This window comes from Mastigoproctus giganteus, chromosome 1 (assembly GCF_048544385.1).
Source record: "Mastigoproctus giganteus isolate SK-2022 chromosome 1, ASM4854438v1, whole genome shotgun sequence".
In the NCBI taxonomy this organism is placed as follows: Eukaryota; Metazoa; Arthropoda; class Arachnida; order Uropygi; family Thelyphonidae; genus Mastigoproctus; species Mastigoproctus giganteus.
The window spans coordinates 221,977,029-222,004,989 of NC_143575.1; the positions used below are offsets into that span (position 1 = coordinate 221,977,029).

General features: G+C 39.3%; 1 protein-coding gene across 6 annotated transcripts in view; it reads left to right on the forward strand.

Annotated features, from left to right (window-relative positions):
- Positions 1-27,961, forward strand: part of Bre1 (E3 ubiquitin-protein ligase Bre1) — a 415,493-nt gene that overhangs the window by 352,354 nt on the left and 35,178 nt on the right. For all 6 annotated transcript variants that reach the window (XM_090376128.1, XM_090376101.1, XM_090376124.1 and 3 more), the window contains one exon: positions 2,908-3,085. In XM_090376128.1, coding sequence (XP_090232254.1) covers positions 2,908-3,085 — 178 coding nt within the window. The remainder of the gene's footprint in view (positions 1-2,907; positions 3,086-27,961) is intronic.

Consider the following 27,961-nt stretch of genomic DNA (forward strand, 5'->3'; position numbering starts at 1 on the left):
TCATGGAAGTTGATAGCCTAAATAAGTTTAAGGCTCAGCTGGACAGGTATTTCGAACGAACAGAGGGGTGAAGTGGAAGTGGCTATTTTTTATTTATTTATTATTCTTTTTTTTTTATTATTTTATTATTTTTTTTTTTTTGGCTGATGCTGCATAAGCTTGCTTTCTTGCATCAAATGTCTCTACTAATGCTAAAAATGCTAATGCTAATGCTAATTTCAATATCTCATTGGGGATCAAGATTGTGCTGCTCAACCCAATAATAAACTGACAGTAAAACCATACACGTATGTTGTTACTGTCAGTTCTAATGTTCGTTTAGTGTATGGTGCTACTGTCAGTTTGCAGAAATTATGTCTGAAGCCCATAATATACAACATTTACGCTTTGCACATCAGTGTAAAGCCCATCGTATTATTCCCATGGGTTTTAGATTCAAGGAACCGTTCTCCTGTGACTGTATGAGGTATGCCCACTTTGGCTTTGGTTTGAAAACAATGGGAATCTGGATTGGTAGTGTTCATCAAGAATTGAAAAGGATCATCATGAACAAATCCAGGCTCATGCAAGAATTAAGAGGTTTGGTTCCTCCTATATTTTCTACAGTGGCTCATGTTTTGTGTTCCCAAGCCATGCGTGCGACTGAAGAGTATTGTGTACATCAGCAGAATAAATTAGAAGCATATACTGCTAGGAACACACGTATGAGAGATAACTCGCAGTTTGTTTTGAACTTGAGTAGCAAACAATTATCTAAGGAGCAACATGATCTCGTGACCCTCAGCATGAAGTTTGCGGTCCTACCTTGTAAATCTCCCATTACACATTTGGCTATGGATGTGGAAGCATCTCTCGACAAGCTACCTGAAGAGACTGCTAACGTAATTCGCTTTAAAACAGCTTCGATTTTGCAGCACATCCAGCCTATTACTAATAACCTCAGACGATGTCAACAGGAAGCTCTTTCTTCTTTGCAAAGATGACACTATTGTAGTTTTGCCTGCAGATAAGGGGCGGCGCACTGTTGTCCTGGACACGTCGGGGTATATTCGTAAAGCCCATATTACAAGATCGGTAGGTTTATGAAACTGTGCAAGACTCCCCCTGTGAAAGTGTTGGAGAAGTTGGAATCCAAAGTTAATAAACTTGTGCATTCTTGGTTTTTAGCTAATAAGATTACCAAGAACGTCCGCTGGAGGCTTCATGCGACAGGTTGTCAACTCCCGCAGTTTTATGGACTTCCAAAGATCCATAAACCTGATATTCCTTTACGGCCCATTGTTTCTTGTTGTCATACACCTACGTATGAACTTTCTAAACATGTTGCCAAGTTATTAGCACCCCTTGTTGGGAAAGCTGTTTACACTGTTTCCAGTAGTATGCATTTTCTGCATATTATTAAAGATTTTATTATTTCTGAGAGCGAGGTTATGGTCTCCTTTGATGTGGTTTCTCTGTTCACTTCTGTTCCTGTACAACAGGCTATTGCCTGCACGTCTTTTGAGCAGGGATACCACATTGGGAGGTAGAACCTCGCTCTCTGCAGATGATATTTGCACTGCTCTCAATCTGTGTTTAACGGGGGGGGGGGGGTGATCATGTTCAATGATATAGGGCACACATATATCAAATATAGGGCACAGCTATGGGTGCCCCTGTTCGTCCAATTGTGGTGAATATCGCCATGGAAGAACTTGAGAGTCAGATTTTCTTGAACTTACCTATTCCTATCACTCTGGTGTCGTTATGTTGACAATATTTTTGCAATTGTACACTGCCGATCAGAATCTGGGCTGCTGCAATATCTCAATTCCCTGTCGCCCGTCATTCAGTTTATGATTGAACTAGAGGTTGATAATACCCTTCCTTTTTTGGATGTGTTAGTCCAACACGTGGATTTGCATTTAGTAGAGGAGTGCCTGTATATAAAAACAAAATTGTACATAGTTCTATTTCCCCCCCCCCTCTCATTTCTAATTGCTTTTAATTGCATTAATGGCATCATTTGTGCTCACAGTTGATTCTGTTTTTGTTTCACTTTTGCTTATAACATAATGAAGTGTCATGCAAAACAAAATCACATCATTATCAACACATTTGTAATCACAAGTTTGCTTATTCAGTCTCTCATTGGTAATTACAAGTCTGTTTTATGCATTGTTTCAAATAAAGCACTTTGTTTTAACGTCCTTCATCATTCTCCACGAAATAGAAATAAAATGTTCAAAACCAGCACATGCCATTTTACAATCATCACCTGGTCAAACTTTTTTAGATGTAATGAACAGCATCAAATGGAGTCATCTGAAGTTGTTGTTTGGTTTTAACAGCAACTGTTAGATCTATTAATTGCTTTTAGAAACATTCAACAATTTGTGTTGAATGTTTTCTTGATCAAGTGATTGCAAAGCGGATATAAAGTTTGGTAGCAAATTAGTAATTTCTACATAGCTTGCAAGTGAATGAAATGCAGTGAAGAGAACAATTACTGATAATAAAGGTGACTTCACTGAAAATAAAACTTCATGTCTATAGCAGTTATTCATTGATATTCAAGCTTTCCAATTTTGAATACTGAAAATAAAACTTTGTGTCTGTAGCAGTTTTTCCCAGATATCCATTGATAATCTAAGCTTTTGAATTGACTTCATTTGAAAAAGGAAAATATCTAACATTTTTCAGAAGGGGACTGATTATTAAGGTTAAATGTCTTGTAGGGGATTTTTAAAAAGGGAAGAATTAACAGAAGATAAATTAAAAGGAGTATAAGTTCATAAAAACCATTAGATGAGTCAGGCCTTGAAGGGAAAAAAATGAAATAAGGAGTGTGATGAATTACTGATATTATACAGTATTCATTAACTTTGTCAATTTAATTTTGTTTTCATTTACCACTTGATTTTTCAGCTTACGCCAACAAGCAATGGAAATGCATAAGAGGAAAGCAATAGAAAGTACACAGTCAGCAGCAGACTTAAAACTCCATCTGGAAAAATATCTTTCTCAGCTGAAAGAAGCCCAGACTACTGTAGCAGATAAAACTAGTGCATTGCAACAGGAAGCTTTCAAAACAAAGCGACTTCAGGTATTCTTGTGGAACTGATTATTTTAATTTGCAGTAGTACCATTCATGTTATTACTGTTTAATTTGTTTAGTTTCTTTCTTATATATAATATATAATGATAAGCCAATGCAGCATATTGCAAAAAAAAAATAATTTGAATATACGTATAAATAAAATAAAACGTCTTTAATTTAATGTGTCATTTTTCTATGTACAACCCATCTAGGCGCTTCCGTAGCCAGGTGGGAAGGAGCAGCAGTGCATAGCACACGCTTCTTGATTAGACCGGGGTTCGAGCCAGTCACCAACAAATACGGAGGATGCAGAAAGGTCAGGGATTGACCACCGCATATTCCCAGAGCAATATGGCCTTAGTTGCTAATGCTCCTAAAAACCAAATAACAAACAAAACAAACAACCCATCTAATTTAATACAATTCATCGACTGCTTAAGTTTTTTGTATGCAGTTTAAATAAAATTCTTTTGGCCGAGAGGCCTGTCGTTTCCTCATAGCTGCTTTCACTTCTTCATCAATGTATCTGTTGCTTCAGAAATGTTCTTTGAGCCTCGGGGGGGGGGGGGCTATAAGGAGGATGTGGGACAGTTTTAAATCCTTTAACTTGCCCAATATTTCAGTGTAATTGTATTTTGCATGCTTTTGATAGTGATATCAATCTTTCTATACCCTCTTTCCCCAACTCCCTTTATGGAATCCATCGTTATTCATCATTAAACTCTGTACACTGCCTGTCCATTTTATTAGAATTGTGGTGGTTTGGGCTGTATGTATTAATATATTTAAAAATATGTAAACTGAAGAGGTTACATGGTGCCCAAATCAGTTCACCAGCAATTTGGAATAGACAGGCTCCTATAGCTTTCTAAAAATTGACAATCGTGTGATTGTAGCACTTAGCTGGTGTTCCAATTATTTGCCCCTGATGAAAGGGAAAATGTTCAGAAAACATCCATTTTCTGAAATTTTACACCAAAAGTGTAAAGTAATAGAATGAGTGCTTGACATGTGCGGAAGATTTTCAAGTGCAATTGTTGCCAAGTTACAGAATATTTAACCTCTACATTTAATAATGGAATATCAAAGGCATCATCATCATCAGCAGCAGCAACGTGCAAATAACCCTACAAAGAATGCACTACAAACATAGTAGACTACAGAAGCAAAACACTGGAAATGTCCTATTGTGTACAAGACAGTTCAGGACTGCTGGTGCAGCACTCCTTTCCATAGGAGTAAACATATTACATGTTTTTTACCCCTGTGGGTAGGAATACTCTCAAAATGCCACTGCAACCAGCCACTGTGCTAAGTGTGTAAAAGAGTAGTTTTAGGAACAGAGTGAATACTTCAAGCAACTGTCTGGTGAGTACAATCCTCTGATCTCAATCCTACTGAGCTGGAAAGATGTTTGTTCAGCACAATTGTCTGCCTGTGTCACTCCAGGAATTGAGAATACCTGAATCATCTAACCTCATCACTTTTCAACGCCTTGTTGACCACGGACCACATGCAATGTTGTGCAAGAGCAGTAACTCAGGCTAACAGAGGTCCATCATACTACAGTAAAATATCAGCATTATGAAAACCAGCGTAACAAAATATTCTATATCCCCTGTCAATATACTATACAGGGGATCCTCATTATCCGAGGATAATTGGTTCCAAAATATTCCACTTAAAACGGGATCAATTTTCGTGATGTTTATTATTTAAATAAAACTAAATGCAACAAGGCATAATATCTTAAGAGTTTAAGATTCTATATCTATATAATATTGGTGTAGATACACCATAGACAACTCTTAAAGAAAAACTATGATAGTAGTGTGAAAAGCATCATTTCATCTGTATCTCATATTGTGCTCATCCTTCACAAGTTGCCCATGTATTGCACTATCTCAAATAAGTAATGCTTCACTAATAGAGAAGACTATTGGTACTTATTATCAGTGGGCGCCACCACCCAGATGGCACCGTTTCAAAGATGGTTGGCTTTACATCTGTGGGTGGGCAGTTACTCTGGTATTGCAAGTGCAACATTACTTATTCAAGATAGGGCAACTCGTTGGGAAGGATGAGTAGGTATGGTGTGTCTACACCGATATTATATAGTAATGTTTATCATGTATTTGTACATAGTAAAAAATGGATGAAGGAACTGAAAAATGAGAAAATTATTTTATTAGACATTTTTTATTATATGTTACACAATGTAAGGTTAAGTAAAGTTTATTGAAGTTACACTATTTTTCAGTTGTATGAATAAAGAATGAATCCAGAGTTGCTCGTGGAGTTTTTTTTTTTTTTTTTTTTTCGTATTTTTTTAGATAAAATTATGTTGTAGCTTTTAGTTATGTCTTTAACTTCGCGCTTAACATTTGTTGCACGATCATGAAGAAGATTGTTCTCGCAAAAAAAAAATTGGTCAATTTTCTCAAGGGAAAAAGCTTTAATTTTCAAATCCTCATAACTGCGAGGACTCAGATAATGAAAACTCGGATAACGGGGACCCCCTGTGTATCCTTATTAGACTAATAATATTTTAGGGCAGAAAACCTCAAACTGTGACATTAGTTAGTGCATTTTTATTACTGCATGGTTGAATTTTTTAGACAAACCGAAGTTTGTACATTGGTATCAATTTTGTAACATCTTGTATTGCGAAATCCTTCACGAGTTACTGTCCTTATACGATGTAGTGCTATATTAGTTGACTCAGAAATCCTCTCCAAACTTATTCTCATACAAACCTCTTTAGAAGCAATCGTAGCACACATAGCACTTTGAGTAACTCTTACTCTGGTGTCCATATCTATCTCACTAACAACTAGATGATCTTGTCCATCTCCTTTCTACCTGTTGGGTGGCTTTATCCATTATGAGGATCATTCCAGACAGACAACCAAGGATGTGTAATAGAGTCCCAACTTGAAAAGCATAACCTCATCCTACTAAACACAGGTACCACCAAATATGGAGGATGCGGAAAGGTCAGCGAATAACCACCGCATTCCAGTTATCGGGATTATTGCAAATGCAATAATATCGAGTTTACTACCTGTTTATAATTAGATTCATTAACAGAAATAACCAATAAATGGAAAGTTCAAATTGTTTTTATTGTTTTATGGTAGTGACCTCCAGAAATCTGTTTTAGAAAAATATCACAAAGGCATTCAAAATTGATTCTTATAACAGAACATATGATAACGATGAAAGTGTAGCACAATTTCCATTATAAAAATGACCTTTTAGAGATAAATAGCTTAGTTATATAGAAAAATTTCTTCTGATGCCTTGGAATGAATTACCAAAAAAAAAACAGCATTTTATTGGGTTCACATTATGATATTTTCCCAACACCTCCATTTATTCCTACAGGATACAAAATATGTTTCCATGATTTTTTTTAAGCTTGCACCGGCCGGCAAAAACTTATATAAATTCGAATTTCTGTAAGTCAGGAGGGGCTGCATTATCAGTATTAATGTCAGCCATATAGTTCAAGAAAGCCACTGGGCTTTTGCTCCACAAAAAAAAAAAAAAAAAAACAGAAAGGGAGGAAAAAAAGTAAATAGATATAGTAGAGACAGTAGGCCCTCGATTTAATGGACTAATTGGCGGAAGGGATGTCTGCTATTGCCGAAAGTCCGTTAAATCGAATGTATTTTAAAAACATTAATAACGAACTTACAATGTACAAGTATATTGCCCCTCATTGGGGCAATATACTTGTATTGAAGAAATCATCAAGCTTCAGTTGCCTTACACTTTGGTGCTGCTTCCTTATTACTGTAGATTGCAATTCTCTAAAATGTTCATAACAAGGAAGCACATCAGGGTCTGATGATGATTTAATATAATATATGATGTCGTTGTCTTATAACAGACAATTTAGGATGAGGTGCAACTGATTCTTCGTCTTTGTCATCATCATCATCGTCCTCTTGTTCTTCATGAAGAACATTTTCCGCAATCTCTCCCTCAGAAAAAATTTGATAGCCCGGATCACCTTCATCATTTTTGTTGCCGGCACTCAGAAGAGTGTCCCAAAAATTAGACACCTCAACTCCCTCTAAGTCCATTTCAGGTTCTACGTCGTACAACCTCTTCCAAGCATTGTCCAAAGTAGTAAGTAATCTTCATATCTTTCCACGCAGCTGCTAGTTGAAGATAGAAGATCTGATGTTGTATGCATGTAAATTTTGCAGTGTCCTGGTAGCTCTTGTATCTTCTGTTTCTTCCAAAACAACCATCACCTCCTTCCTCTTATACAACCTCTTACATGCAACGATTACACCCTAATCCATCGGCTGTATCGGTGAAGTAGTGTTAGGAGGGAGAAAAACACGTTTAATTCTCTCATCCCTGCTAACTAACCTCTCAGCATTAGGGTGAGCAGGTGCATTATCTAGCAGTAAAACAGCCTTTATTTCATGAGAAAAAATTTCCAGCACATCTGTCTGATAAGATCGCACATCAGGAATAAAATGGTTAAAGAACCAGTCACAGAAAATATTCATTGTAAACCAGGCATTTTTTGAGTGGAAATATATCACCGGTAACAGGTTCATTAAATCCTTTAACGTACAAGATTTTTTTGTCTCACCAACTACCATAGGCTTATAAAAAAGGTTCTGAATTTTTCCTTTAGGGCAGAAATTTTTTGTCCATTAAATCCGAAGTCCGTTAAATCGAGAGCCTACTGTACTTCCCTCTTCACATAAGTAACTATCCAATTGACCCATGAATTTCTTCAAACTGTCAGTATCAACTACCTGTGGAGGCAATTTTTTCCAATAATCAAACAAGTAGCTAGCTAAAAAAAAATCATCTCCATACTTGGACACAGTATTCCAAATGCAGTCTTACAATTGCCTTACACGGTGGGATTATGGCCCCTCTATCTCTACAAGCTATTGTTCAATAAATAATCAATAAGACACCATGGGCTTACCTGGCCACCTGTTTACACCACACAGAAAACTTCATATCTGTTTGCATCGTAACTCCCAGATCACTGTCTTCCTCTAATGTTTTTAATTTGACTTACCAAGTGTATGAGTTATTTTGGAGTTGCTGTTCCCTGTAATCTGAATTTATGGCCACCCAGTGAAAATTCCACCTCTCACAGCATAATAAATCTCAATAAGGCCTCCCTCTAAAGTGCCTGGTTGCCAATCTTTGAAGCTCACATAATCGAAGTCTTTCCTCTTGCTGACCTCAACATGCAAGTTGCCCATCTTTCAAGAAGGTCAGTATCTCTTTTTTCAGATGGGGTTTCCATACTTGCACACAGTCTTACAATTGCCTTATACAATGGGATTATGAATTCTATCTCTACAGACTATGCTCGATAAATCATAGATAGGACACCATGGGTTTTTCTGGTTGCCTATTTACACTGCTCAGAAAAACCTCACATCTGCCCGTATTATAACTACCAGATTCATTTCTTCCTCTGCTGTTTTTAATTCAACCTCAACAAATGTATAAGTTATTTTGGGACTGTTATTCCCCAAGTGTAAGACCTTGCATTTTGCTGCATAAAAACACACCATTCTTGAATCTTGTCCAAATCATTCTGAAGGAGTGCTGCTTGGCACTGAACGTTAACAACTCTGAAGTTACAAGTAACCAAGTTACAAAGGAGGTTAGGCAGGTGAAGGCAGATTACGAGAAATCGTTGGCAAAGGATGCAAAGAAAAACAGCAAAGAGTTCTTTACTTATGTAAACTCTAGAAGGAAGGAGATGAATCAGATTGGTCCACTTGATATCAATGGTTCAACTGTTGATGATCCTGCTCAGGTAGCTAACAAACTAAATGAATATTTTGCATCGACTTTCACACATGAGGAGTTATTCAGTGAGGGGAATGCCAGAGGTGTATTCAACTCTGGCAGTAAGCTAGATAATCTTGTAATAACTGAGAGTAAAGTGGAGGAGAAATTGTTCAAAACAATTTCTCCTCCACTTTACACACTCCTCAATAAACACAATAAAGGCACCTGGGGTGGATGGGATCTATCCAGTTATATTAAAGGAGGCAGCAAAGGAAGTAAGCAAACCTTAGCCATAATTATGAGAGTTTCCTTGGACTCAGGGGAGGTACCCATAGACTGGAGATGTGTAAATGTGACCCCAATTCACAAAGGAGGATCAAAGGCTGACACAAGTAATTATAGACCTGTGAGTTTAACTTCTGTTCCAGGAAAATTAATGAAGGCACTGATTAAAGAAGCACTGCAGGATCATCTAGACAAGACTTCAGTTGTAGCTCGGACACAGCATGGTTTTGTTAAGGAAAGTCTTGCCTGACCAATTTGATTGGATACTATGATGCAGTCACAAAAGAACTGGATGCAGGGAATAACTTTGATATTATATATTTGGATCTTAGGAAGGCTTTTGATACTGTTGCACATGGAAGACTGCTGCACAAATTGGAGCAGTGTGGCATTGGAGGCAAATTGCTGCTATGGATAAAGGGATGGTTGAGTGTTAATCAATGGACACTGCTCATCGTGGATGAGCAGTGTCCATTGAGGAAATCCACTAATGTTATTAGTGGAGTTCCTCAGGGTTCAGTGTTGGGTCCGTTGTTGTTTTCGGTGTTTATGAATGATATTGATGATGGGATATCAAGTTTAATGTCCAAGTTTGCAGATGATACAAAGGTTGGCAGGGTTGTTAAGGACACCACTGACGCTATGCTGCTGCAACAGGATCTGGAAAGGTTGAACAGATGGGCTGAGAGGTGGCAAATGAAGTTTAACATTGACAAATGTAAAGTACTACATATGGGAAACAGCAACCCCAGAGCAACGTATCAACTCTGTGGTACTACACTGACAGTGGTAGAGAATGAAAAGGACCTGGTGGTAATTGTGCAGGCAGATATGAAGTTCTCTGAGCAGTGCAGATGAGCTGCAAGAGTAGCTCATGGTGTCTTGTCAATGATATACAGGAATTTTTCTAGCAGGGATAAGGAAGTGATTATTCCCTTGTATAAGGCAATGGTCAGGCCACACCTTGAGTACTGTATACAGGTCTGGAGGCCTCATTTCAAGAAGGATGTAGAGCTGCTGGAACGAGTACAAAGAAGAGCAACAAGATTAGTGAATGGAACAAAGGGGTACTCTTACGAAGAAAGGCTTAAGTTTTGCAAATTACAGTGTCTGGAGACTAGGCACCAGCGAGGTGATCTGATAGAGGTGTATAAAGCCTTGAATGGTTTGAGCATGCTCAGTGCTGATGGGATTCTTCCTCTTGCTCAGAATAATCACCTGAGAGGGCATAAATTCAAATTGAGGAAAGACAGATGTAGGATAGATGTGAGGAAATTTGCCTTTAGCCAGCGAGTAGCTGGTTGGTGGAACAGACTTCCATCCCTTGTTGTGGAAGTTGATAGCCTAAATAAATTTAAGGCTCAGCTGGACAGGTATTTCGAATGAACAGAGGGGTGAAATGGAAGTGGGTTTTTTTTTTTTTTTTTTGTTTTTTTTTGGCTGATACTGCATAAGCTCGCTGTCTTGCATCATATGCCTCTACTAATGCTAACTCTCCAATTTTTACATTGTTTGCAAATTTCAACATTACACCCTCTATCCCTTTGTCAGTGTTTACGAAAATCAGAAACAATGGTGGTCCAAGAACCGGTTACATGGGTGATCTCAATTCTGATGTTACATTAATCTGAAGAATATTGGTTAATTACATCCCTCTGCCTGCAGCCACCCTACGATCCATCTTAGAATATTAGAATATTTCCAGTAATCCCAGCATGTTCCAGTTTATATAGTAATCTCTCCTGAGTGATGTAATTAAATGCCTTGCTAAAATCCAAATAAACTATGTGGAAATTATTCCCTACAACCAGCTCATGAGAAACTGTCACAATAGCTTACCAGGTGAACTAAACATTATTATCCCTTAACAAAACCATGTTGTATGTTCTTCTGAATGCCATTTCTATCTAAATGTCCCTGGAGTAAACTCTTAATCATTGCCTCCAAGATTTCCCTGCCATTAAAGTCAGACTAACCACTTTGTAATTACTAACCTCACTCTTAGAGCTGCCTTTATCCATTGGCAATATGTTGGCACTTCTTTAATCCAAAGAAATCTCTCCCAAGTCCAGTGATGTCTGCAAAGTTAACCTCAGTGGTTCAGTACATTCACTGGCTGCCTCCCTCAATCAAAATTATGGTTACATGCCATAAATTCCAAGAGCCTTACTTGCCTTTAGGCTTAAGTTTTTTTAATAAACAGTCCACTGTAATTTCGAAATCACTAACTGCATGTGGCTTAGCCTCTCTTCAGCATGAAGGGTCTTCCTCAGTAAAAACCAACATGAAACAGCCATTCAATTCATCAGCAATGTCAGCTGGGTTATCAAAAACTTTCCTGCACTCAGTAATCAAGTGTCTGATCTGATTAATTCACTTCTTTGTATTCACATGCATGAAAAACTTCTTGTCTCCATTCTTTGCTCCCTTAGCCAGTGCTTTCTCATATCAGTCTTGGCTGCCTTAACCTTTTCTGTGGTGCTATTACAGATCAACTTGTTATTTTTAGGTTCAGTACTTTTCATCACTCTTTAACTTTCCCATGCTATCCTTTTTTTTTTTTTTCTCTATTAGAATGGCAGCTCCGTATTCATCCATATCAGCATCCTCCTCGTGCTATATTTTCTTAACGGTACATATGCATTTGTGACTTTTGTGATTATTGCTTTAAAGGTATTCCATAATTCAAATGTGTTCGCTCTCCCTCTGTAATCCATCCAATTAATAGATACTGTGCAATAGCACCTTGAGCTGTCATGGTCCCCTTTTCTGAAATTAAAAACCTTTATCTTTGACTACTGCAACATCTTTTTTCGTCCTCCAGCTAATGACTATGTGATTGCTACCTGTCAATGGTTCCAGTGGTCGTACTGTAGGCCCTATGATGTCATCTGATTTGTGAGTAATGATGAGGTCTAAAATATTCTTACCCCTAGTATTTTCTCTAACATGCTGGTACAAATAATAATCTAGGTTATTAAAAATTTTGTTCCCCATGACAAGTTTCCCTCCCACTATTCCAATCATTTAAGGGTGAAATTGAAATCACCCATAATAAATAAGACATTCATACTTTTTTGCCCGTTCCATCTGCATGTAGAAACTCTCGTCATGCTCTCACAATCCTCTGGTCTGTTGATTACTCTCACTGTCATTACACCTTTGCTTCCAACACATACCACACAAATTCTATGCTGGTAGGCAAAACATTTGACTCAGCAAAAGCTTTTTTCACACTCAGGCGGTTTTTAAAAAGAAGTATGACCCCACCACTCCTGTCTTTCCTAAATACAAGGTGTGGCTATTAAATAGAGATTGTATGTGCAACCACAAGCATGACCTGTGAAACAAAGACACAGCAGTTGACCTTGAATCTTTTCCTAGTTGTCTGCCTAAGTGACGTTCCAACACACTCATTCACTTTGCAGTGGGATGGGTTTTCATTGTCTTATGATTTTTCAGTTTGCCAGACAAATGACAGACAAAATGATCAAACAAGGAATCAATCTCACATTTTTAACAAAACTAAAGAGAACACCAACTGAAAGTTATGAGTTGTTACATTGTGTTTATGGAAAAGATGGAAGCACTCGCAGTGTTTGAATGGCATAAAAGATTTGTAGAATGAAGAGAATGTGGAAGACGATGAACAACCAGGCCATCCAGTATCCATGAAAAGTGATGAAAATGTGGACAGAGTATGAACATTGAGTTGAAGTGATCACCATTTAAGTATTACAATGGTTGCATCAGAAATGGACAAAGAAACGGTCAACTTTTGAGTGAAAATTTAGACAGGAAAAATGTGTGTGCCAGGATGGTGCCAAAAGACACTAAGTTTGTGAACATGTTTTGAAAAAATTCAAGTAGATACAGACTTTTGTGTTTATTGTAATTACTTTCAATGAAAGTCTGCTTTTCCAGTACTACCCAGAAATTAAAAGACAATTAATGCAATAGAAGACAAAACAATCCCCCAGATCAAGAAAATTAAGAATATCATGGAGACAGCTGGGTATAGTAGGAGAAAACCCTGGACTACATCTGAGCTTGCCAGGGAGGGCCCCAGAAAGGTTGGGGGACCTCAAAATGTGAAGGGTAAACAGAGCAAGAAGGTTTGGTAGATGATAGGAAAGCTGTCCACCTAGAAGTAAGAAGTTAAAGGAATAGAGGGGCATCCCTGTGGAAGGAGCTGATTTCTCCACTGGGAGACTGTCAAGAAAAGTAAAATATTTTTGGTGGCAGGTTCCACCAGACAAAGAATAGAGGTGGGGGAAGGAATGTGGGTGGGTTGAGAATAAAGTATAGGGCCAGAGTGCCCATGGGGGGATCACAGTGAGGAAAGGGGTTCTCTGTATTTAATCCTACACCTGCCAGACCAACTGTAGCTGTTGTCAGCATCCCATGCCACAAAGCAGAGGGCATGACATCAGCATGGCAGGGGGATTCCATGTAGATTGCCCCCACTACAGTCCAGATTTGTGGGGACCTGCCAGAACAACACACACTGACCATTTATTCTTTCAAAGTATACCTCATTCATACTTACAATCATACAAGTGCACTAAAATATTTTTTTTTTTTTTTTTTCTATACATAACACGCACTTGCACTCACTCACTTGCCATGTTCCATCCATCACCACACACACTTAGACAACTCAGGTGCCACCTAAATTGGAATGGTTATATTTATTTAGATGCACACTATACTTTTTTTTTTTCCTTTTTTATTTCTAAACAATCTGCATTGCATTTGCTCAGTGACTTCATAGTTTACGCTAGTGACCAATCCTTTCATTCACGATTATACTGCTTAACCTGGAGAAATAATATATTTTTTTATATATATTTAAAACATTCAGGGCACACCTGTCAACAAGCACAAGAAATTTTCTTTCAGTCTTCATTCGTGTATCATTCATAACAATACCCCGAATGGAACTAACATACACTCTTTGTGATCTTTTTTTTTTTTTTACCCCAGGTTAAGTGGACAAATTTTGATCTCATATACGTATGTAAAGGGGGGGGGGGGGGAAGGTTAAGTGCAGCCATTATCAACCTACTGCAGGATGGAAGCCTCCTCGACAATTCATGCTGAGGGAAATGGACCATAATCGGCCACGCTGGTCCAGTGCGGGTTGGCAGATCGACCGTATTCAGCAGTCAGGGGCTTGAACCCCGGTCTACTCAAAGAGCATGTGCTGCTGCACTCCCACCCCTGACCACTAGGCTACGGAGCACTATACGTATGTATGAGACCTCAATTTGTAATTTGCTATACAAACTCTCAATCATTCACCAGACAATCACACAAAAAAAAAAAAAAAAAAAAAAAATCACATACACATTTGCATACTTATGACACAGAGACGTGCATACACTCTCAACTACATATACACACACACTTATTTGCACTCACACACACACACACACACACACACACACACACACACACACACACACACACACACACACACACACACACACACACACACACAGCCGAATGTATACTCATTTATACTAAAGAGCACTCTCCCACTCATCCATACAATTGCAGCACCTAATGATATTTTGCACTTTACAAACATAAAAATAAGAATATGATAAAATGATCCAAAGAAAATAATGCTTCTCCATGGTTTATAGGCCCTGTTTTGGTGATTAGCATACATCTGTGGAGATGGTAATTGGGGGATAGTCATATAAGACATAAGCCCAATCCTCATCATCATCACCACAGATGCATTTTGGGTCTTGGAGTAGGCACAGTTGACATAATTTTGCATTTAGGGAATCATGCCCTGTTAGCAAAAACATTGCATACAAGCCTGGTGCAAACCAGGGTGTTGGCTTGTGGGAAAGGAGACTAAGGTTACCTGTGGCAGGAACTTCCCTTCCCTCCTAGTGACTTCCCCGTTGTCAGACTGATCCCACCTGTCCTGCCATATAGACAGGTCAGTCTTGTCTTCTGAGTCTGCAATTCAGACCTCTCCTTATTACTTCCAAATCTAGTGGTTAGTAGTATTAGTAATGGTCGTGTGGTGCAAGAAAGCCTATGGCTTATGCTGCACCAGCCAAAAAAAAACTCGAATAAAACAAAGATATAAAAATAAAAAAACTAATAATTAATAAAAGAAAAGGAAATTAAACCTATCATCCTATGTGTTTCCCTCACCCGAAGGTACTATCCAGATGTCCTTTGAATTTCCCCAAACTGTCAGCCTCTACCACCCATGTAGGCAACTTATTCCAGTAATTTATAACTTGCTGGCTAAAATAGAACTTCCTGCATATTTTAGTGGCAGTGCACCAGCCAGGACCTACAGAGCAGGAGTGCTGACAGTGCGGCATGTCCTACTTATCATGAGTAGAATGACATGCTGAATGGATCCTAGTTTGGCTTTGTTGTTGACAAGCAACATCCTGGAAACCATGCTCCAGCCCCGTATGTAATAACTAGGAGGAGGATGCCACTTGTAAACAATGCAAGAGCCTTCCTTTTTAACTCCCAGTCAGCTCTGGTGATTCTGTCTATCATGCCAGCATAACTTCTCACTTTTTTTTTACCAACATATGCAAGATGAAGGAAGGTCACTTTGGAATCAAAATTACACTGAGATATTTTAATTCTATTGTCAAGGCTGTTGTTTTCTCAGCAATCTTTATCTGGGGAGGTCTTCGAATGTCCAATTTACCTTTTAAAAGTATAGATTCAGTCTTTGTGCTAGAAATAACCAGTTTATGGGGTTTTGTCCAGTCCTGAGGAAGGTTCAGGGCAATGTTTGGATGCTGTTCCAAGGCTCTTCCAATGTTACCCCTTTATCAGGAGAACAAGATCATCTGCAAATGCAAGCTTGTCTGCCCCTAGGAACTCATCCAGAACCAGATTCCAAAAACAAGGACCCAGCACTGAACTCTGTGAGCATCCACGGGTAACATTCCTTTGTATAGATTGAAATCTTGTTTATGTTATATGATAGTTATTATAATAATATAATTATAAACAAAATAAAATAAATTCATAATACAAATTATATATACTTATATAATAATTTAATTCTTTATATAGAGGTACTAAATAAACATCAATTATAGATCACTATAAAATTGAAAAGATACCGTATTGTGAGGGGTGTTTTTTTTTTTTTTTTAGGAATTGTAAATAGAATGATCAGTTGACATATGCAAATACTATAATTGTGGTTTATGGAACACAGTAATAAGGATGTGCCTTTTCATAATGAAATAAATATATAAATTAAAAAAAGATAAGTTGAAGGAACTTAAACCCAAATTACATGCCACCCTGGAATGTTGCTGCAGAACCCTACAGTGCCGTGGCACCTCAGTTGAAAACCACTGCTTTATACAGTTATAAAGGTTTCAGGATATTCCAACATGGCATATTCTCCTGTGAATGCTGGGTCACCACTGGCTATCAAAGGCTCTAGTAAAATCAATCAAAATAATCAGCATGTATTTCTCCTGAGTGGTTTGCTCTGCTGTCATCAGTTTATTCATTACATCCTAAACCAAACAACCAGGTTTGAAGTCAAACTGTCTGTCCAACTGAAGGTTTGCATTCAGGTACTGTGCTTCAAGGCGATACAGTATTGATCTTTCCAAAACCTTGCCCAGAACTGGTAACAAAGTATTGGTCTGTATGACCTGGGATCGTTCAGAAGTTTTTTCTGGATTTTTTAAAATTAACCGAAGGTTTGCCATTTTCCATGAAATGGGAAATACACCTTTTTGTAGGCAGTTATTGTACAGCTGTAGCAGATGGTGTGGTTGGCATTTTGCAAAGATCTTTACCATCTCTGGTTATATTAAGTTATGTCCTGTGCATTTCTTTTCTTTAGCTCTATTGAGTGCAGAGGTTAGTTCCTCTATTGTGTGCAGAGGTTAGTTCCTCTATTGTAAATGGGGGTTCTATTTCATTGGGTGTATATACCTCATTCTCACTGCATATGTTGGTTTGTTCAGTGGTGGGGGCTTGGTCACTGTTTGGGAACAGAGTCAATAATACTATTGACTTCTACAAATTTGTCCCATGTATAGGTTGATTGTCCAGTCAGTGTCCGTGGTGTGTACCAGACCACCTTTAGGCAGCTTGCTGCCTAAAGGTGGCAGGGCTGTGTGACATATCTGTGTGACACCAAGTCTCTGATATCCCAACAATATCTGCCTTTGATGTTTTGAGCAATACCTCAAATTCATCAAATTTATTTACTAAACTCCTAGCATTGGTGTACACGCAAGTATACATGCACCTATTTCTATTCTTAGCTACCCTAACACAACCCATGTGTTTACTTGTACCACAATGACTCCCAGCAGTCTCTGAAATATCCTGAATCTTGTTTTTCAGGCTTCTGCTCATTCCAATAGAAGCATGCATTCCTTCTGCTCATTCCAATTTTAAACATGCATGAGCTAAAGCACGCTATATTCACCATCAGGGTCAGAAGGAATTGTGGATCTTTTCACTTTATGTATGATGTATATTTTCCCTTCGTTCTCCATCAAGTACACCAGCACTAAGGTGGTCTGGGATAAAATCTGGAAAAGAAAGGAAAAAATACATCTCACCCTTCATTGATCGTAGAATATAATGGATGCACTATTGCAGAGGCAGTTGCAATAGCCAATTCTCTTGGAGAAACATTTTCAAACCCTCTGCAATATCTTCCTATTCCACAGAGTTCCTGGTTCTGAAATGTAAAAGTGAAAAACAGGCACTTAATTTCACATCAACGGGCCTTTATCCATTTCTAAGGCAAGTGCTGTTGGACGAGATGGCATCCATTATGAAATGATTAAACCTTTCACCAAAATCTATGGATCACCTGCTCCTTCTATATACCAGAATCTTTATTGAAGAGCAGTGTCCAGATGCCTGGCACATGCAAAGCCAGGAAAGGATCCTAAAATCCCAAATTAATTACACTAGCCAACAAAAAAAAAAAAAAAAAAAAAAAAAAAAAATTATTATAACTCTGCAATGAAAATATGTGATTCTGGAGGAAATAAATGTGCTGATTCCAAAAATCACCATAAAAAGTCTTATCACATCTACATCAGAAGATGTACCAATGTTTAATATTAAAATAAAGGGATAGATACATATAATTCAAGTTTGTAATACAAGTGTAAAAAATATTATACATTCTCTATGAGTCATTTAACTTCAGAAAAAATATCATAAATCATTGCAAAACAGTTAATTTCAATAATATATAATCAGCATACCTGTAATCTTTCTATACACTAAAATAATTTTCCTCCTAGTGATATTTATTCAGCCAATGGGAGAAGAGGGATGTGGGTTATGTGGTAATACGTAACAAATACTAGAATATGTAACAGAAGCTTGTTTTACTGTGGTAAAACAAGCTTTTATTTTAGCATGTCATGCTAGATAAACCTTGTGCATGCGCTTTGTTTATCTATCACGACCACACGGTACCATTCTTGATTTTCATATGTTACGTATTTATTTTATTCCTAGCTGAGGAAGAGAGACAGTGTCGAAAGCTTCTGTAAGTATTTTATTTTATCAAAAGAAGCAAGCGCATCAAGCAGGGGGACAAAGCCCCCTAGTTGTCATTAAAAATGTTTGCTACCAGGGGATTTTCTCTTATATTCCTGCTTACTCTCCCTCACAAGGAACCAGCAGTAATCCCCCATCATTACAGGATCCCACCGACCTTGGTACCGCTTTTCCATTGTGGAAATATCTTGATGAAACCGCTCCCCTTGTTCATCACTCACATCTCCCAGATTTTCATTTGAATGAAGAAAATTAATTTTCACCGACATTCGATTTTTGTAGCACCCAAGTAGATTAGACACCATAGTTTTCTTCTTTCCTGTTACCCAAAAAAACATGTACTACCACCTTAAATGATCACCAAGCTGCCAATTCAACCTCCTTTAACTGCATTTGAAACACATCGTCTTTCAGGAGTTTCCTAATTTGGAGTCCTATGAAAATTCCTTTCTTAAGTTTGGCATATGTTAAATTAGGAAACACACTTCTCGAGTATGCAAATCCGTTACCTTCTTTATCTACTCCCTACACAAAATTTTTCATCAATCCAAGTTTGATGTGCAGGAGTGGAAGAAGAAGAACCTTGTTTGATTGCACTAAAGGAATATATTTAATATTACATTGTCCTGGTATGAGCTTGTCTCAATGTTACAAAACATAATGTTCTTCTGTCGCACGGCTGTCCCACAAACACACAAAAAAAAAAAACATTTTGTGAACCCCCACCCACACACACCAACAAACAATCACTGCATGCGTTCCAACCATAATCCTGATATTTTATAGCATGTGGAACCTTAGACATGCTTTCATGACTTTAAGTCTAACTGAATGAAACACAGGAATTGATGAAAATCCGTTGCCATTATGAAGCAAAACTGCTTTTAAACTTAATTTTGAGGCATCTATGAATAAACGGCATTCATTTGACTTATGCACGACACCTGGTTCTTTCAGAAGCCCAATAATGTCTTTGCAAAAACACGTACCGTACTCCGCAGAAGAGACATGTACTCCACGAGTGTCTTTTTCGAAACACTGAAATCTTTGTTCCTGCTGCGAGCATATTCCACTGCTGTAACCTAGAACCTAACAGTTCAACTTGTTATTCGGGCAAATTTGTCTCAAACCAAATCATTCAACTCATCTTGTTTGATTAAATGTACCTCACTAGCTGAACTCACTGGCTGATAGTCAACACTTTGTGAAGTGATGGGAGGGCCGCACCCTCTTACTCTCGAGGGCTGTTTGTGTTTGGAGAACAGATTTACAACCCTTAGAACATATCACGATCGGTTAATACTTGGAAAACCTTGGCACAGCCTACAAAAATACTCACCAAAAACCATAGGTAGAAGTCTGACTATATTTATCACAAGAAAGCCAACGCCGCAATCGACTGCGGCATTGCAGAAAAAATGCTATTCCAATAGTGTTAAACACAATTCTTGGGACTGGTATTTGATAAAAAGTTGACCTTTCTGGAACATATCTGTCAATTCCATATAAAATACACGACGGGACTAAATATTTTTTGTTCTCTCTCCTCTATGTGTTGGGGTGCAGACCAATATACCTTATTATGCATCTACCATGCACTTATACAATCTAAACTAAATTACAGGTCCCAGTTATATGCCCCCTCGACGTGGGCACCTGTACGTGGTGAGGGTTCCTGCCAGTGATGCTGCTGGACTTCCAGACTAGCATCACTGGGATCTAACGCCCATACCTTGGTTCCAGGGTTACATCTTTGGAATCCGGCGTGTGCAGCCGTGCGCCGCGACCCGTGGATTTCGGAAAGGGCGATCCTGGTGGTTGACGGGCCCAGCCTTAATACACCACTTTGGCCCCTGCTTCGACAAGACGGGAGGTCCCGGACCAGCCCAACTGGGATCAATCGGCTGGTGGTTTTTTACTGCTAGGGTCAACTGCGTTCCAATAAGTCTCCCTCCCTTTGGTCCTGGGATGGGATAAAGACTTATTGGCAACGTGGGTGTGGTGCTCCTAAGCAAATTCGGCGTCCCATTCGTGTACGCAGTACCTGCTAGTTCACGAGTGGGCGTCCCCTCGTAGGGCTCCGTGGTGGGTGAGGTACTTAGGCATCAGACACTCTTTACTCTTATGAGTAATTTAAATCCAATTTCTTCTGGGGCCCCAACAAGGCCCCCTACCTAATCGATCAGATGAGAGTGAGAACAATTCTGCAAAAAGAGCCAGAACTGAGGATAAAACACCATCTATAATACCACTTTTCCTCATTCTCCATTCTACTGGAGAGCAGTCAATTGGGAAGATGTCACCCTTCTTTATCCAGAAAGGATTAGAAGGGTTGGCAGGATCACCAAAATCCATAAAATGGCTGCGTTCTGGCGATCTTTTAATCGAAGCTTAAAGTACAAAGCAAGCAGAAAGAATCCTGAATGCGACATCCATAGGGGGAATACCAATCAGTGTAACACCCCACAAAACTTTGAACTCTTCACGAGGTGTCATTTCAGAGTGGGATCTTCTTCATGTCTCTGAAGAAGAGATCTGCTCTGAACTAAAAGACCAAGGAGTGGCGGCTGTCAAGAGAATATCAATGCGGAAAGATGGAAATCTTGTCCCTATCCGAGTTCTCATCATAACATTTAACACCCCACGGCCTCCAAGTTCCATCAAGGCAGGCTACTTAAACTGTCCAGTGCGTCTTTACATCCCAAACCCACTGAGGTGTTTTAAATGCCAAAAATATGGCCACTCACAAACGGCTTGCCGTGGTAACCCTGCCTGTGCTCGATGTGGTTCGAAAGATCACGAGAGCAAGGAATGTTCAGCTTCCAAACCGATCTGTATAAATTGCCAGGGAGAGCATCCTGCCTACTAAGGAGCATGCCAGCGGTGGAAGGATGAAAAAGAGATCCAAAAACTAAAAACAGAGCTGAATATCTCCTATCCAGAGGCTAGAAAACGCATGCAACCAATAAATAGCGGGAAGCCTTCATATGCCCAGAAGGTTTCTGCGAAGTGCACTATCGGTACGCAAACTGAGATGACTGTGCCACCAAGAGAGTCATTCACTCCGATTGCACGCTATTTATTGAGTTCACAAAAGCCCACCAAAAAAACGCAGTCGGCTGCCACTCCTATATCCGTACCTCCTAGTGCTCCACCACTACCAAAACCAAGTGGTAAAGAGCCAACAGTAATAACAGAAACAATGGATGTCGAGCACAAGGAGGTTCTGACAAAAGTAAGCCCTCAGCACCTCGGAAGCCGCCTGATGGACCCACTAAGCCAAAATAATGGCCAAATTCCTACAGTGGAATTGTCGTGGATTCCAGCGAAATACGGAGGATTCCAGCGAAATACTGATGACCCTCCTGCAAAAGCATGAGCCAGTTTGCTTTTGCTTGCAGGAGACTTATCTAAAGGCAAATGATGATCCCACCATGCATAACATTAGAATTTTTCGTAAGGATAGAATTGCGGATGGTCCTGCTCACGGAGGAGTGGCTATCCTTGTGAACAACCAGACCCCAGGTCAGCTCTTGCTAATTACAACTAGCATAGAGGCTGTTGCAATTTGCCTTACAGTGGGATTTTTATTAACTGTCTGTTCTATTTATTTGCCACCTGCGACTGACATCTCCCAGGAAGACCTTGATGATCTTGTAATGCAGTTGCTTCCCCCTTTCTTACTTCTCAGGGATTTTAATGGACATAACACCCTGTGGGCTGCTAACATCAATGGAAGGGGACGAGTCATAGAGCGTATGCTAAATGACAATGACCTTTCCCTTCTAAATACTGGAACAAGCACCTTCTTCCACATGCCTACCCGTGCTTTTTCTGCCATTGATCTCTCTATCTGCTCCCCTTCTCTACTCCCTTCTTTCACTTGGGAAGTGGATGAGAACCCATACGGAAGTGATCACTTCCCTGTGATAACCTTGTTACACCGGGGGAGACCATGTCTTCCTTACAGGTTACCACGGTGGAAGATTGATCAGGCTGACTGGTCTGCCTTCGAACATCAGGCAAATTTTGACCTAAGTACAGTCAGTCAGAAGCCTATCAATGATGCAGTAACGTAGATCACAGAAATCACTGTCCAAGCAGCTGCAAATGCTGTTCCAAAAACATTTGTCCGGTTTCCACCATTTCCCAAACCTTGGTGGAATTCCCAATGCACAGCTGCAAAAAAGGCTCAAAACAAAGCGTGGGGGATATTCCGGCGATATCCTACCACGACCAATCTTATAGCCTTTAAACACGCACGAGCCAAAGCATGCTACATCCGTCGTCAGAGTCAAAAGGAATCGTGGATCAATTTTACTTCATCAATTACTCAGTCCACTAGTACTAAGTTGGTCTGGGATAAAATCTGGAAAATTAAGGAAAAATATACATCCCACCCTTCTTCAATCCTAGATTATAATGGATGCACTATTGCAGATCCAACTGCAATAGCCAATTCTCTTGGGGAAACATTCTCTAACATCTCTGCAACATCATCGTATTCCCCAGAGTTCATGGTCCTGAAAAATAAAATCGAAAAACAGGCACTTCATTTTAAGTCTAAGAGCCTTTATCCCTACAACGAGGCATTTACTATACAGGAACTGAAAAGAACCCTCACTCTTTCCAAAGCAAGTGCTGTTGGACCAGATGGCATCCATTATGAAATGATTAAGCATCTTTCACCAAAATCTATGGATTGTCTGCTCCTTCTATATAACAGAATCTTTATTGAAGGGTAGTTTCCGGATTCCTGGCGCAAGGCAATTGTTCTTGCCTTTGCTAAGCCAGGAAAGGATCCAAAAGTCACTACCAATTATCGTCCTATTGCTCTGACTAGCTGTCTGTGCAAAATTCTGGAGAGAATGGTTAATTCTCGTTTAATATGGTACTTAGAATCAAATGACCTTCTCTCCAACATCCAATGCGGCTTCCGAAGGAACCGGTCCACTTTGGACCATCTTATTAGACAAACATCCATCCAGGGTGCTTTCCTAAAACGTGAACACTTGGTGTCAGTGTTCTTTGACATGGAGAAAGCATATGACACAACTTGGAGATTTGGCATCTTAAAAGGTCTGCATAGTCTTGGTCTTAGAGAGCAGCTCCCCATTTTTATTAAAAACTTTTTTGCCAATCGATCTTTCCAAGTTCGTGTGGGATCCTCACTCTCTCGTTCCTTCAGCCAAGAGGAGGGAGTACCACAAGAATCAGTATTAAGTGTCACGCTTTTTGCCATCAAAGTAAATTCCATCACAGAACAACTTCCTCCAACTGTAAACAGTGCCCTCTATGTTGATGACTTTAGCATATTTTATCAGTCATGCAACATGAGGGTTATTGAAAGACAACTGCAGAAAGCCATTGATTGCCTCAACTCCTGGGCACTTGCTAATGGCTTCAGGTTCTCGCCAGAGAAGACCGTTTGCGTACACTTTTGTCGTAAGCGTAATCTTCATCCTGAACCTGAATTAAGGCTCGGACAAAATGCTATTCCAGTAGCAGCGGACACAAAATTCTTGGGACTCGTATTCGATAAAAAGCTGACCTTTCTGGATCACATCCGTCAACTCCGCACAAAGTGCACAAGAGGGCTGAATATTCTGCGCTCTCTTTCCTCAACATCTTGGGGTGTGGATCGATGCACCCTACTACGCATCTACCATGCACTTGTACGATCCAGACTAGATTACGGGTCCCTGGTATACAATTCGGCCAGAGACAGTGTACTTCGATGGCTGGATCCTGTCCATTATCAGGCTCTCCGTATCGCTACTGGAACATTTCGAACATCTCCTATCTAGAGCTTATACGTCGAAGCAAACGAACCACCATTATCACTTCGCCGTAAGCAGTTGTCTCTAAAGTACACCTTAAAACTGAAATCCCTGCCAGACCATCCTACGTGGCCATTCATTTTTGAGCCACAATGGGAAAATTTGTACAACACCCGTAAGACTGCCAATCGTCCTTTTGGTATTCATCTCCAAGAGCTACTCAAAGAACTTAATATCAAGGTAGACAAGGTTGCCCAAACACCAAAGCAACCCCTTCCACCCTAGCTTGCTCATGTCCCGGCATGTGACTTGTCCCTTAGAAATTGGGGAAAGTCGGACACTCCATCATCTGTCTACCTGCAGCATATTTACTACAGAGCTGCATGCTATAGAGTTAGCATTGGATCATATTAGTAAATGCCAATACCAACGGTTCATTTTATATTCTGACTCTTTCAGCGTTTTACAGGCTTTAATAACTGTGAGATATAATTCTCATCCAGTTCTGTCTAGCATTCAGCAGAAGATCACTTCTTCCGTGAACGTGAATATGATATCCGCTTCTGCTGGATTCCTAGCCACGTTGGGATTAGTGGAAATGATTTTGCTGACACCGCAGCCAAATCAGCAATTCCCAATAATAATCGCTGCCTGTTAGTCCCCTGGCGCCTCCGTAGCCAGGTGGGAAGGAGCAGCAGTGCATAGCACACGCTTCATGATTAGACCGGGGTTCGAGCCCATCACCACCAAATACGGAGGATGCAGAAAGGTCAGGGAATGACCACCGCATATCCCGGAGCAATATGGCCTTAGTTGCTAATGCTCCTAAAAACCAAACAACAACAACAACCTGTTAGTCCCCTATACAGACTACAGGCAAATAATACACCAAAAGATACACTCCCAATGGCAGGATTCGTGGAATAGACAGACCGTGAATAAAGCCTGTAATTGAACCGTGGCAGTCTAGTCTGCGCAGGAATCGTAAGGAGGAAGTTGTTCTTGCCTGGACCCGCATAGGACATAGTCATTTGACTCATTCATTTTTGCTGAGGGCTGATGACCCTCCTATGTGTGAGTCCTGTGGCACAATTTTATCCATGAGACACATTTTAATTGATTGTCCAGATTTTAGTGATATCCGTTTTACCGCTTTTAATCATCTGACTGAGCCATATACACTCAGTCAGATTTTATCCGACAATGACAATGTGTCTGCTGTTTTTAGCTTTTTAAAATCAATAAATATTTTTGCTTGTGTATAAAATTTACATTTTTCTTTTATACCTTTTATACATTTTTTTATACCTTTTGACATAGTGACCTAACTAATTAGGTCACTGAAAGTTTAAATTTTTGTTATAAATGACCTGGTCTTGGCGCATTATAGCCTTAGTAGCTAATGCGCCAATAAAATCAAAACAAACAAACAAACCCAGTTATATGCTTCAACCAGAGACAGTGTACTTTGATGGCTAGGACCCTCTCCATCATCAGGCTATCCTTATCGCTACTGGAGAATTTCTAACATCTCCTGCCCAGAGCCTGTATGTGGAAGCGAATGAACTACCTCTCTTGCATTGATGTAAGCAATTATCTCTAAAGTATGCTTTAAAAGTGAAATCCCCGTCAGACTGCCAATTGTCCTTTTGGTATTCACTTCCAAGAGCTACTCAGAGAGTTTAACATTACAGTAGACAAGCTTGCCCAAACACCAAAGCAAACCCTTCCACCCTGGCATGCTCATATTCCATCATGCGACTTTACCTTTAAGAACTGGGTCAAGTCTGATGCTCCATCATCTGTCTATTTTCACCTCTATTCAACACACTGAGCTGAACACTCCGACTTCCTATCAATTTACACAGACGACTTTAAGTCGGAATCGTGTATAGGATCTGGTGTTGTCTTTCTAGACTACTGTATCTCAGCAGATTTTTCCTGAATCCAGCAAATATACTGCAGGTCTGCACACTATAAAGTTAGCCTTTGATCACAATTCCCATCCAGTTCTCAATCGGGTTCAGCAGAAAGTACATTCTCTTTATGAACACAAGTTTGATATTTGTTTCTGCTGGATTCCTATCCACATTGGGATTACAGGAAATGATTTGGCCGACAGTGCAGCCAAATCAACAATTCCAACTAATAACCATTGCCTGTCAGTCCCCTATGCAGAATACAGACAAATAATACACAAGATATACTCCCAATGGCAAGAGAGAGAGAGAGAGAGAGAGAGAGAGAGAGAGAGAGAGAGAGAGAGAGAGAGAGAGAGAGAACAAATTGTACCAGATAAAGCCTGTAATTGGAACATGATAGTCTAATCTGCACAGGAATCGTAGCAAAGAAGTTGTGCTTGTTCGACTCTGCATAGGACACAATCAGGTGAGGGTGGATGACTCCTATGTGCGAGTCTTGTGACACCATTTTATCTAAAAAAAATATATTTTAATTGATTGTGTTCATGTTTACCCATGCTTGCAATATATGTTTTACTGCTTTTACTCATCTGACTGGGCCTTATACACTCAGATTTTATCAGACAACAACCACGTGTCAGGTGTTTTTGAATATCTACAAATTATTAATTGTTACAAATATAATTTTATGCATATATTTTTAGTCCGAGTATTTTTATGTTTGTGTGTATATCTCGATGTAGTAACCTTTTTGAAAGGTTATCAAAAGTCCTTTTTATCTCTTTCATGGAATGGCCATAGTGCACTATGGCCTCAGTTGCTTTTGTGCCAGAAAAACAGAAACCAACCAACCAGTAACCAACAATATCCTTGTGCACAGCAGCTGTGATCCTACCTGCTTGCTTCTCTATTAGTGCCTCTAATTTCAGTCTCATTTGGACTATTTTATCTAGAGCAGAACCAGTTGCCTGGATAGCAGCTGTTATGTCCTTTTTAGTTGGTTCTAGGTTGTTAATTTCCTCTTTTTTAGGCAATTCAGCGTGTTAGTTTCTTACTTTTTGATTTTGTTAAGGCAGGGCGAGGCTTATTATTTTCATCCTGTGATGTGGACAGAATCTCATAGTGTTTGGTTCTTGTTGTGCATGCAGTGGATTTCAGACTCTGATCATTTGATTCAGAATCTGTAGTCATTTTCTCTGTATTGTTATCATTGTTCTTCTGGCTTTTTTACCTTTGTAGTCATTTTAGTTGATTTTCCAAAAGGTGCTTCAATTAAGTCAGTGGATAGTTCATTTATGAAGTACATGTTTCCACTTAGGTCTACTATCACAGTGGGGGGATCGTACTTCCTGCCAATATTTTTTTGTGTATAGTATCATCAAATTTAAAGAAGTATGAATTAAATTTTTATGTGCTGCACTTATTACAGTGAGCTTTAGAAGGGACAAAATCAACTACAATTTTAAAATTAAAATCGAGTCCTAGTGTGACATGAGCATGGCAAAAGATACCATCAAGAAAACAAGAAACTCTTACAGAGCAACAAT